Source organism: Sorex fumeus, unplaced genomic scaffold (assembly GCF_029834395.1).
Source record: "Sorex fumeus unplaced genomic scaffold, SorFum_2.1 ptg000037l, whole genome shotgun sequence".
In the NCBI taxonomy this organism is placed as follows: domain Eukaryota; kingdom Metazoa; phylum Chordata; class Mammalia; order Eulipotyphla; family Soricidae; genus Sorex; species Sorex fumeus.
The window spans coordinates 43,833,380-43,846,589 of record NW_026606094.1 but is presented as its reverse complement, the minus strand read 5'-3'; the positions used below and the strand labels follow the sequence as shown (position 1 = coordinate 43,846,589).

Sequence of the window (13,210 nt, the reverse complement as noted above, 5' to 3'; positions counted from 1 at the left end):
AATTAGGTAATAAAATTAAGTCACAATTCATGTTATAAATAGAAAAAAACCCACATAATTAAAATATTTTGTAGGGGTTCAGAGAGATTGATCAGAAAATAAGGCACCTACCTTGCACATGACCATCTCAGGTCCCATCTCCTGCATTGCACATTCCTCCAGGCACCACCGGGTTTGGTCCAAACACCCAACCCCACCCCAAAAATGCATTTTCTAGAAAGCTCTTGTGAGCAATATAAAATTATGAGTTTGTCAACTTTCAAATGGATGAAAGGCATGAATAGACATTTTATAAAAAGAAGTAAAAATAGAAAATAAGCATACAGAAAAAAATATTGGTAGTAAGAGTCAGAGAAATACTTATTAAACATGACCATTTTATTTTCAGAGTGCTTTCTTTTTTGTCCTACTGGTTATTAATCAGTAGAGTTAGAGGGTGTTTGCTGAGCTTTAATGTAAAAGCTGTGGTTTTATCCAAATCTCTTTAGTTACTGGGACTTTTTTAAAGTGATGAGTGACAGTCTGGATAATGGGAGGCTCATTTGGAAATTGATTCTAATCTGTTTCTGATTTAGTGAATCTGAATAACCTCGGTTCCTCCTATTACAGATCTTAACACCCTCCTCACACTGAGTTACTATCAATACTTTTCATCATTGTCAGTGTAAGAGCCTAAATAAAATAAAAAGGTTTCTCATTAGGTTTCTTTTGCTTCTTTTAGTGTTTATTTTAATTTTATGGCATTTACATATTTTATGTATTTTTAAATTGTCTTATTACTGTATTACATATGAGGGAAATGGTTTTATTACAGTTTTTTTTTAAAAAAGACTTGTTTTAATCCCTGTCCAGAAGATATGGGTCTTAGGCACAAACACTGACCTAACACTTGGTTTACTAACAACAGGATAATTACATATGGCTTGCCTTAAAAAAAAAAAGAAAAAGAAAAAAACAGTTTATTATGTAGATGAAAATGACTGCATTCTCAGTGAGTTTCTTTGTAAACTCTGGAGCCCGATTCAGATCTGAAATGTCGGTTCTCCAGGGCCCAGGCTGCAAAGCCCTGCATTCTTTTCTTTGACGAGTTTGAATCCATGGCTCCTCGGCGAGGCCACGATAACACTGGAGTCACTGACCGAGTCGTCAATCAGCTGCTGACTCAGCTAGATGGAGTCGAAAGCTTACAGGGTAAAGACCATCAATTTGGAAATACCTTCTCAGAACAGAATTTCACTGGGATTTAATAAAGAATTTTTTCCCCTCTCCAGGTGTTTATGTCTTGGCTGCTACTAGTCGTCCTGATTTAATCGACCCTGCCCTGCTCAGGCCTGGCCGGCTAGATAAATGTGTATACTGTCCTCCTCCTGACCAGGTGACAGTTTTATATTTGGAGTCTAAAACCTAGCAAATGCTGTATTCTTTCTGTGTCCTTAGAAGATCAGCTCTTTTAGATAGAGACCTTAGTCACAATTTGCTTACAGCAAGAGAAGATTCTGAGTTAGCTGCAAAACCTTTCTTTGACCCAGCTGTTTCCACGCAAGTCTGTGAACTTCATATTTTATTGTAGACTAATTAGGAAAAGAGAAAAATCTGAAAATATCATGTGGTTTTAGTCTTAGTATTCAAACATATGTCACATGTAGCTATTTATTTTGCTTTTGAAGCACTTTCTTGTCACATTTGCTCAAATCTAGAAAGCATTGTCTGAATAAGAAATTATTTACAGGGGGCTGGAGTAATTGTACAGCAGGTAGGGCGTTTGCCTTGCACATGGCACACGACCCAGATTTGATCCCTGGCATCCCATATGGTCCCCTGAGCATCTCCAGGAATAATTCCTGAGTGCAGAGCTATGACTCCTGTCATAGCTGGGTGTGACACCCCCCCCCAAAAAAAAAGAGAAATTATTTACAGTGAATCATTAGGAATGTTGATTTTCATGAGGCCTGGGAAATAGTACAGTGAATATGGCACTTCTGTGTGGTTGTCTTGGGTTCAGTCCCTGGCATCCCATATGGTCCCCTGAGCACTGGCAGGAGTAACCCCTGAGCATTGCTGGATGTGACCCCAAAGCTTAAAAAAAGGAAAGGAAAAGTTCTAAGGAGAAGTGATAATATCCTGTGGCACATTTTTCAACTTAATTAAATTTGTACATTTGAGAGAACGCTCAGTGGGCTCAAACCTAGGCACTGCATAGGCCCCCCAAGCATTAGGTTTTCCCCCATCCTAAACTTTTTAAAGTTGATTAATGGGAAAATTGTAAGATACTCAGGTTAACATTTATTTGTTAAAGTAACTAAATTTTCTCCCTTCAGGTGTCACGTCTGGAAATTTTAAATGCTCTTAGTGTCTCTCTACCTCTGGCAGATGACGTGGACCTTCAGCACGTGGCATCAGTGACTGACTCCTTTACAGGGGCTGATCTGAAGGCATTGCTATACAATGCCCAGTTGGAGGCCTTACATGGACGACTGCTATCCTGCGGACTTGCAGTGAGTTACAGGAAGGCAATTACTATAGTGTGTCAGGAGAGCAGCTCAGTGTCAAAATTTCAACAAAGCTAAAACCTTTTATTTATTTATTTATTTATTTTTTGCTTTTTGGGTCACACCTGGCTATGCACAGGGGGTACTCCTGGCTCTGCACTCAGGAATTACTCCTGGCGGAGCTCAGGGGACCATATGGGATGCTGGGAATCGAACCTGGGTTGGCCATGTGCAAGGCAAATGCCCTACCCGCTGTGCTATCTGTCCATCCCCCAAAGCTATAACCTTTTAAATAATGGTCAAACCGCATAGAAATACATTTACAAAGATGTTGTAGTTGGAATATTGGCTTTGCAGAGCATTTATAATTATGAAGAATTTGGTGTCTTTAACATAAACTTTAACACCAAACTATAAGCTTAAATTGTCTGAGATCTGACTAAATAAGGGCCACTCTTGTATGGCTCCTATATTCTATTGATGTCCGATTTTTTTTTCTTTTTGGGTCACACCCAGAGATGCACAGGGGTTACTCCTGGCACTGCTCAGGGGACCATATGGGATGCTGGGAATTGAACCTGGGTCGGCGGCATGCAAAGCAAACACCCTACCCACTGTACTATTGCTCCAGACCCCCCCGATGTCTGAATTTTGAAATCACTTTCTTGCCAGTACAATAAGATATCTTAAGTTTATCTTGAGTTCACTTTAGGTTAGCACTGGAGTCATACTTTTCTTTAAATTCTTAAATTTTGCATTTAAATTCTAGCAGCAGTCTGAACTATGTGACATTATAGGCTACCCCTCTCCCCTAGATTTAGGTCCTGAAGTTCCTAAATCACATATTATTTTGGCAAGTCACTGAAGGTTCCCTCCTGCCCCCTTTATTTCTATGTAAAAGACAGAAATACTTTATAATGATAAAAAGCATGGCTGATTCATCATTCTGGAGTAAAAATTATATAGAAATGGAAAAAACAGACTTAAAAATAAAATCCAGAGGCCCGAGTCTTAACTTTGTTGTTACAAACTCTTTGCCAACATATTTGTCAAATTATTGTTTAAATAAATATATTTATTGAATCATTATGAAAACAGTTACAAAGCTTTCGGGTTTAAGTCTCGGTCACAGAGTGATAAAACACCCATCCCTTCACACATGCACATTTTCCACCACCAAAAACCCCAGTATGCCCCCCATCTTATACTCTTCCCCCTACCTGTGTGGCAGATGATTTCCACATTACTCTCTCTGTACTTTGATTACATTCAATATTTTGATACCAGACCCATCATTATTATTTGGCATTTTACTCCAAAACTCAGATCTGCCGAAAAGGCATTGAGCATTGCTGGATGTGATAAAGCAACATTAGAAAATTTGTTTTCTATTGCTGATTATAAATAGGTGGAGGGATTTCTGCCCAAAGCTGCTGGGTTCCAAGATTTGTTTCTGAGTCTCTGGGATCATAGCTAAAGCAGCTTGTTTGAGTAGCCAGAGGGTCTGTTCAAGGGCAGCAGCTCAGGGTCTCATTGGGGTGGGGAAGGAAAGGTGTCAAATTATTTTTATTTCCATATTTTCTTTAATTTCTTTCATATGCTTTAAAACCATTAGAGAATGAGGGGGCTGGAGCAATAGCACAGTGCGTAGGGCATTTGCCTTGCATGTGGCCAACCCGGGTTCAATTCCCAGCATCCCATATGGTCCCTGAGCACCACCAGGAGTAATTCCTGAGCACAGAGCTAGGAGTAACCCTTGTGCATTGCCGGTTGTGACCCATAAAGAAAAAAAAAAAACCATTAGAGAATAAGAACTTTGTTTTTGAAAATTCCATGGGTTTCTTTTTAAGGGTGTACTAGAACGCTTTCCTGTGTTGTTTATTTCTGATCTATTATTATTGCTCCTTTCCTGTTTTAGGATGGCGGGTCCAGCTCTGACAGTGATCTGAGTCTGTCCTCAATGGTCTTTCTGACCCACAGCAGTGGCTCCGATGATTCAGCTGGAGATGGAGAATGTGGCTTAGAGCAGTCACTTGTTTCTCTAGAAATGTCTGAGTTGTTGCCAGATGAATCCAAATTCAATATGTATCGGCTTTACTTTGGAAGCTCTTATGAATCAGAACTTGGAAATGGAACCTCTTCTGATTTGGTATCTTATATGCAGTCGAGATTGTACAGTTTTGAAATACTAAGCTGTCCTTTTGTGTAAAATTGGATGCTGATTTATCTCCTAATAAGCCCCACATGTTATTTCTGGTTGGTCGGTTGGTTCTTCAGTAAAAATTGACATTCTGAGATTAGGCATTTTTCATTCCTTGCTGGAAATTTTAGAACAGAACTGGCCAAGAGAGAGCATGCAATTAGCCAGTGTCATGATTATACTTTGATTTCTTTCACGTATTAGTTCCCTTCATCAGTACTTTTAAAAACATCTCTAGTAGCAGATCCATTTTGTGAGAAATTTGGTATAGAACTGTTAAATTCTAGACCAGTGTTTCTCAACCTTTTTTGACCATGGTACCCACCTGATCTAATTTCTTTGCTGGACCCTCCTCGGGGCCATATATAGCCCCAGTTAAGAAACGCTGTTCTGGACAACAGAATGTTACTATTGGTAACACTTTTGGTGGAAAATATAAGTAGAGTGAAAATGTAATGTTTCATAAAGAAAATATTTAGATTAAATATGGAATATTTTTACTTAAATCAAGAAATCTGTTACCTTATATTTTTTTTCAAAGGGGACCGGAGAGATAGTACAGTGGTAAAACACTTGCATGCAGCCAACCACAGTCCGATCTCCACCAAGTGTAGCCCCCAAATTATATTGTTATATACACATACATTATACATTTTAATTTCCAACAATAATAATCTGTTTTAAATTCCAGTCTTTAATTCTGTTTTCTATTTCTTCTATAGTTTTTGGACCACATCTAGCAGTGCTCAGGGCTTACTCCTGACTCTGCACATAGAGCTAGGGGACTATATGGGATACCAGGAATTGAAGCCAGGTTGGCCACATGCAAGGCAAGCATCCAACCTGCTGTACTATTTCTCTAGCTCCTCTGTTTCTTAACTTCTACTTAGAAATATTTCAGAAACCTGATATAATTAGTTGCTGAAAATTAAGAGTACAATTCATTTGGACCTATATTTAGGTTGCATTAAAATCCCCATGTCATGGCAGTATTCCAACATAGCTGTGAATATATGTATAGAATGTCAGCATCTTTTAAACTTGCTTAATTTCAATTAATAAGTTTACTACGTTAAGGTTTTTTTGTGTTCTAAAATATCCTCTTTATTAAAAACATTTTTCTTTCTCTTTTTCCCTTCTTTCTTCTCTCATTATTATATTTAATCACGCAGAGCTCACAGTGCTTGTCTGCACCAAGCTCCATAACTCAGGATTTTCCTGGACTTCCTGGGAAAGATCAGTTTTCACAGCCGCCACTATTTAGAACAGCCTCACAAGATGGTTACCAAGAACTTACACCAGAACAAAGAGATCAACTTAGAGCTGATATCAGTATAATTAAAGGCAGATACCGGAGCCAAAGCGGAGTATGGCTTTTTCCTTTTCAATCATAAAACTTTAATCTCTTTCCTGTATTGATGTGTATTTGATTTGTAAATGGATGGTATTCAACATGGGGTTGAAACACATCAATAAAACGGCTGTGTGTTTCCTACTTTCACACAGTGGTCTTACGAAAAGCGAATGTGCTGTCTATTGAAAAACAAAAAGAAATAAGTTTCAGATTGTTGCTTTTTATTTTTTTATTAAAATATTTAATTTTTGGTTTTGAGCCATACCTCGTGATGTTGCAGTTTTGAAAAATCACATCTTTACATTTACTTTTCATCATTTCTTTTTTATTTAAGGAGGATGATTTCCTTAACCAACCAGGACCAACCAAAGCCAGTCTGAGCATTACTCAGTCTCACTTAATGACCGCACTCAGCCACACAAGACCATCCATTAGTGAGGATGACTGGAAGAATTTTGCTGAGCTGTAAGTAACATTTTAATTTGGATATATAGGGAATACAAGTGATCTTATTATTGGTCACTGTTATTCACTTAAGTTTTGAAAGTTCGTCTTAAAAGTCACAGGTAATATTTTTGACAATTTAAAAGCCAGTTGATGTCTTTTTGTTGAGGGGTCCAAGAGATATAGTGCAAAGGTTAAGGAGCTTGCCTACCGTAGGGTCACATCACAGGATATGGCCCAAAACCTCAGAACACAAAAACTGAAATTAACCAATTCATTTGGTTGAATTTGAACTACCTACAATGAACTGACTTAATTATTCTAAAGATTAATATTTTAGTTTTAATAGCAATGCAGACTGTGGTCATGGCTTAACCACGGATACATGAAATACCCCCCATAATCTGGACCCATCACTCCTGGTGGGGCTCGAACCCAGGTTGGTTGCATGCAAGGCCAGTGCTCTACCCACTGTACTGTCACCCCTGTTGACTTTTCTATTAGCTAAGAGCTTTGTTGCCACGCACAGTAAGACTGTTGGAGCTGGAGTGATAGCACAGTGGGTAGGGTGTTTGCCTTACACGTGGCCAACCCAGGTTCTATTCCCAGCATCCCATATGGTCCCCCGAGCACTGCCAGGAGTAACCCCTGTGCATTACCAGGTGTGTCCCAAAAGAAAAAAAAAACCCAGACAGTAAGACACTCCAGTTTTCCACAGGAAGGTGAGACACGGGCAGTCATAGGTCCTAAGGCTGTACTGAGTACTGTGTAGTTACCAGGTGTATGGGACCACATTTTACTTGGTTTCTTCCAATGACAAAGCAGTCACCTCTGGGAGGAAAGGGACTAATAGAAAAATGAAAGCATTCATCCCCAATCTTTATTAGAATCCCTGTATTTGAGGACCTAGTTCACACAGTATCAACCCCTACAAATGTAAATTCGGAAAAGAGACTCTTCCACCTGACCCTGCAGACAGAGACCCAGAATACTCACAATAATTTAAGATGCTTGCCTTGCAAACAGCTGATCCAGGTGCAGCCCCAAAACAAACGAACAAAGAATTTTACCTTATGCTGGCTCCTGTCAGTGGCCCAGGATCCAACAGTGACCCCCCCATATTGAGTGCCAAACTAGTTCAGGCAGAAAAATTTTCTCCTCCTAGGTTGGTCTGATAATCAGAATGATATAAGGCAGATGGAGAGGTACCCCATAAAAATATGATATTCAAGGTAGTTAGGCATTTTTGCCATTCCTGAGCTAAGGAGAGGGATAGAGGCCTCAACTGGGAAGGGGTAAATGGCAGGTAATTCTTCAGATTAAAAGGTTACTTGGTAAGAAACAACAAGCTTTTGCTGAGTCTTCTGGCTTTTGGTTGTCTATTATGTAATTTTATATTTGTGCCACAGAATCCAGTTTTTGGAAACACTGGTGCCATTTGTAGTTTCTGTCCCTTCATGGAACCCCCCCCTTTTTTTTATTGGCATGTTCAACTTTTGAAAATGTGTAACAATTGTTAAAATGTTTTATCTTTTTTTTCCTTTTAAAGGTATGACAGCTTTCAAAATCCAAAGAAGAGGAAAAATCAAGGTGGCACATTTCGACCTGGACAGAAAGTAACTCTAGCATAAAATATACTTAGGATTTTATTTTGTGGCTTGTCTTCATATTGTAACATTGAATAGTATCTATAATTTTTTTAATTTATCAAATTGATTTAATCTAATGGAATGTATATTTATAACAGAACCTGTATTGTTTTTTCCTATAAATCTTTATTAAATCCATAAGATACTGACCAAATGGTGTGACTAAGGTTTCCTTCCTTGAAGATAAAATATTTAAACACATTTCTTAGAAGTCATATTAAATACCTTAAGCATATCTCTTGCGTTTATGTAATTTTATACTTAGTAATTTTAGAAATATCATTTCCTGGTCTAATCTTTTACTATTAAATATCAGAAAATGTGAAATTTACAAACAAACTTAACTATTCCCTCTTTCAGAGACAATAGCCATGATCTTGAATGATGACACTACTTCCCTTGCCTCCTCAGCATTTTATCTTGATATTCTCTAATCTATAAATTGAATTGTAAAATGAGCTACCCTCAACACTTGCAGTAGAGGGAGGAAGAAAGGTAAAATGCACAATAAATGCAAAAGAGACATTCAAAGAGATAGCAAAAAAGAACATTCAGACAGTCTTTGTCCCTCCTATAAGTACTCATGAGTTCACGTGTCTTATTTTTCCTCTTCCGTTACATAGTACAGGTTCATCTGACTTCAGCAAACTCCTCAGAGAACTAAGATAGTCTGAAGTGCCTAGGCTTTCATTCACATCTGAGTCACTGAGCTAAGAAGGCAGAAGTATTCTTTTAAATCCTAGAGGTTTCATCTCTACTTCTACATCCCATATCATGGAGCAGTAATATCCCCTCATTATAGTCAGCAAAAAACCTAGAATCATAGGGAATAGGAGCAGAGATTTTTTTATAGCCCACTCAAAGGAAATACCTTCCCTTTTGCACTTTGGTACCGAGTTCTGGACTGCATCTTTGAGAATTCAGCCTCATCTAATCTCACAGAATTACCTCCCCTGAAGATCAGCTCTTTCAAGACGGCTTGTAGCAGAGAGGAGGAAAGTCTCCTACTTTGCACGGGCTCCCTTAGATGTTCACCTATTATCATTGCTTGCTGCTGCTAAAAACAGGCTATTGGCATAAAATGAGTGTCGGGTGTGCCCTGGTGTGGGAAATGCACGTGGCCACCAAGCTTAGACATAGACATTCCCACCCTAAGCCTTGTGACTACTTTGTGCATTCATCAGTTCATCAAACAAACATTGTGTGGGCCACACTCAGGTAATCCCACACCACAAAATGGGCCTGAAGTACCCCCACACGGCAGAAACCAAGATAGGCTGCTGTGGAAGGACACCAGGGATGTGGGTGGAAAGCAACAGGACGGAGAGGCATTGGAGGGTGGGATAAAGACTCTACAGCTGCAACCCATTTAAGGTCCAGGGGGAAGTGAGAGCAGAGAGTGTGAAGGCACATGCCCCTGACCCAGCAAAGGAGGTGATAACAATGAAAACAAACACTACTGTATTCTCTCTTTCCATTCCTCTGGCATCCGTACTGCCACTGTGTGTCGACGGCTGATAAAGATCCCTGACCCCAAATATAAAAGTGGGGCAAGCACATGCACAAGTTCATTTTTAGCTTGCTCACAACAGAGGGCGACCCCTTTTGCACCCCTCATTCTCCCCACTGATACGGCAAATCAGCCACTGTCTGGGTTCCTGGAGCAACTACAGCAACCAAAAATAAAGCCAGAGCACCACCTGCTGGACGAGGAAAGTATACACACCAATCTCTACATTCCTGACTTTGTAAACTAAAACCAAGAAATATTTTTGAAAGGTGGTAGGCAGGCTTCCTCAAAATGGGAAGATTGAGAAATATAGCACTTGGAGACTTGTGTTTTCAAAATAAAAATGGTATCACAAAGGAGAGAACAATAAATTTAGAAATCAAACATGGAGATTTCTAACCTAATGGATAGAGAAAATTCAATTTAGAAATCAGGGAGAATCAGAAGAGGGGCCAAAGTGACAGTATAGTAGGTAAGGTGCTTGTTATGCAAATGGCCAAATTGAGTTCAGTCCCAGACATTCATGTGAATCCTGGATCCCCACCAGGAGTAATTCCTGAGTGCAGAGCCAGGAGTAATCCCTGAGCTTTGCTAGGTGACCACACACACACACACACACACACACACACACACACACACACACACGTCCAGAGAGATGGTGTAGCGGGTAAGGCACCACCAACTTGGGACCAAGTTTCCCAAGAAATTAAATGGCCAACAACTAGGTATGTGGGAGCCACGCCCACAAACCACCTCTGGCTCAGCTATACAAGCTTATTTATTGACCTTATTTCAGAGACCCATAGATAAATATAGAAAGAGATCAAAAGCCACAGTTAATTGACCCACGCATGGTGGAACAGACTGGGGTAAATCAGAGGGGCGCAGGTTGACCTGTGCCTGCCCAAGCAGAGCCCCCAGCAGCGCTTGCTTCTACAATTCAAAATCGTCACCATACCCCTGGCCTGACTCCATCGTCTCAGGACAGACCTCACCAAAACATAATCTGCTGAAAATTCAGGTATGCAGGTTTTGTCACTGAAATCTCCAGGCCTTCACAGAGTTGGGGTGGGCTAATTCCCCCCATTTCCCAGTACACATGAAAGCACTGGCAGTCACCCCCACAAGCCAACTCCAGCACCACCCTATAAAATCTGAAGCCTTGCTTCAGAGACACATAAATAAATCTCAAAAGCTAGAGACACAGTGGCAAGTCCCAGAAGACACCACAGAGCAGAGATCTCTCCAGGCTCCAAACTGATCCAATTTCATGGAGCAGGTGTACTCTCCCCGCCTACTCCAGATGGGAATCCCGGTGACCAAGAGCTTCTACAAGCAAGGCCCAGGTATGCGGGTTCAGGACTGGATCTCCATGCCGTATGGTGGCAGAAGTAGCTGGGCTGCCCCTCCCCGGCTCCCCGCCCACTGGTTGGCCTGGCTATCATCCCCACAATGTGGCTCCGGGCGCCATCTTAGCACATCAACAGTCCTGGTCCAGAGACACCCAACAGAATCCCAAAATGGATGTGTCCTACAGAAATGTCTCTGGAAACCAACCATTTACATTCTAGGATTCCAGAAGCGCATGGCTGTGGCATCCATGATATTCAAAATGAGCAAAGGACAATAAATGATCTAGCATCTGCCCCTGGCAGGCAGGCTTGAATGATGGTGGGAAAACTCGAGCAAAACATAATGCCCCCAAATAGAGAGTATTGGGGAAATTGCCTGCCATAGAGGCAGGATGACTGGGATGTGGGGGCGGGATGTACTGGGGACACTGGTGGTGGAAAGTGTACACTGGTGGAGGGATGAATGTTCGATCATTGTACAGCTGAATCTCGAACATGAAACCTTTGTAACTATCTCACACTGATTCAATTAAAAAAAATAATGTGGAGTTCATGCCCAATTCAATCAGCTTAATTAATAGCTGAATAAAGAAAAAATTGTGGAGGAACTGGAGAGATAGTACAGCAGGTAGGATTCTTGTGACTGACCTGGGTTTGATCTCCGAGCACCTCCAGGAGTGATCTCTGAGCAGAGCCAGGAATAACCCCTGAGCTTTGCCAGGTATGACCCAGACCAAAAAAAAAAAAAAACCCAAATTGTGGCACATGTACATAATGGAATACAATACAGCTATGAGAAAAGATGAAATATTGCTTTTTGCTATAATATAGATGAAATTAGGATAAGTAAAAAAGAGTGAGAAGAATACCAGATTATCTCTCTCAGACTGGGGCACCCGGCTGTGCTCAGGGCTTCCTCCTGGCTCCACACAGGAATCACTCCTGGCAGGGTTCCGGAGACCATATAAATGCCGGGATCCAACCCAGGTTTGCTGTGTGGAAGGTGAGTTGCTCTACCAGCTGTACTATTGGTCTGGCCCTGAATGGAGTTTAATTTTTTAATTTAATTTAATTAATCTTTTTCGGTGGGGTGGGGGGTGTTGCATACCCGGCCATGCTCTGGGACTCTGCATTCAGTAATTACTCCCAGTGGTGCTTGGGTGACTATAAGGGATGCTGAGGACTGAACCTGGGTCAGCCGTGTACAAGGCAAGCACCTGACCCATTGCACTGACTCCTCAACGGATTTTTAAAAAACTCATCTACATGCTCGCTGCAGAAGTCTAAGTTAAACTGTAATGACATTCTCTGAAAGGGAAGGAACAGAAAAGAGTTTTTCATATCCTATTCAAATCTATGCAAACTGATTTTAAAACATTGGTATTCTATCAGACAAAACAAGCATTATAACAAAACTGCAGCGACTGAGAGATAGTGCAGGGTTAAGACGCACACTGTGTGGTCCCCCAAGGCCTGCCAGGATTGATCACTGAGCCAGAGCCAGGAGTCACCCCTGAGTACCCACAGATGTGACTCTAAGCCCCTCCTCAACCCCAGAACAAAAGTGTAGGAAAGACAAGGTCAATAGATGGTGGGAAAAAGTAACTCAACAAGATACAATAGTTGCAAATATTCATACAACACAGAAGCAAATAAATGTGTCAACATAATTGTTACAGACTTATAGTGTGAAATTGAGCAGTAAAAAATGGTGAGGAGGGGCTGGAGCAATAGCACAGCAGGTGGGGCATTTGCCTTGCATATGGTTCACCCAGGTTTGATTCCCAGAATCCCATATGATCCCCTGTGTACTGCCAGGAGTGATTCCTGAGTGCAGAGCCAGGAGTAACCCCTGTGCATTGCCGGGTGTGACCCAAAAAGAAAAAAGAATTTTAAAAAATGGTGAGGAGCTTTAACCCCCTGGCATCGCTCTTCCATGGTGCTCTGGAGCATCCCTCCCAAAAGGGGTGTGCAGGAGAGTGACCTCAGGAAACCAAGGGCCCTGATTTAGTGAGAAACAGACAGTAGACCTGTTGTTGCTTCTCTTTAAGATCACATCAGAGGGCCAAGGGCGATAATACAGTGGCTACTTGCAATGTACCTGATGTATCATCTATCAATAGATAAATAAATGTTTAAGAATGGGTGAGTGGGACCAAAGAGATAGCACAGCAGGTAGGGCACTTGCCTTGTATGTGGCCAACCCAGATTC

The 13,210-nt window shown here is 40.9% G+C and overlaps 1 protein-coding gene across 1 annotated transcript in view; it reads left to right on the top strand.

Moving 5' to 3' along the window:
• The window catches only part of PEX1 (peroxisomal biogenesis factor 1), a 37,356-nt gene extending 29,045 nt beyond the window's left edge, over window positions 1-8,311 (top strand). Inside the window, exons 18-24 of the mRNA XM_056118062.1 lie at window positions 1,049-1,191; window positions 1,272-1,375; window positions 2,319-2,495; window positions 4,408-4,638; window positions 5,862-6,056; window positions 6,378-6,508; window positions 8,037-8,311. Of these exons, the coding sequence (XP_055974037.1) occupies window positions 1,049-1,191; window positions 1,272-1,375; window positions 2,319-2,495; window positions 4,408-4,638; window positions 5,862-6,056; window positions 6,378-6,508; window positions 8,037-8,118 (1,063 nt within the window). The 3' untranslated portion in view covers window positions 8,119-8,311. The remainder of the gene's footprint in view (window positions 1-1,048; window positions 1,192-1,271; window positions 1,376-2,318; window positions 2,496-4,407; window positions 4,639-5,861; window positions 6,057-6,377; window positions 6,509-8,036) is intronic.
• Window positions 8,312-13,210: the final 4,899 nt, after the last annotated feature.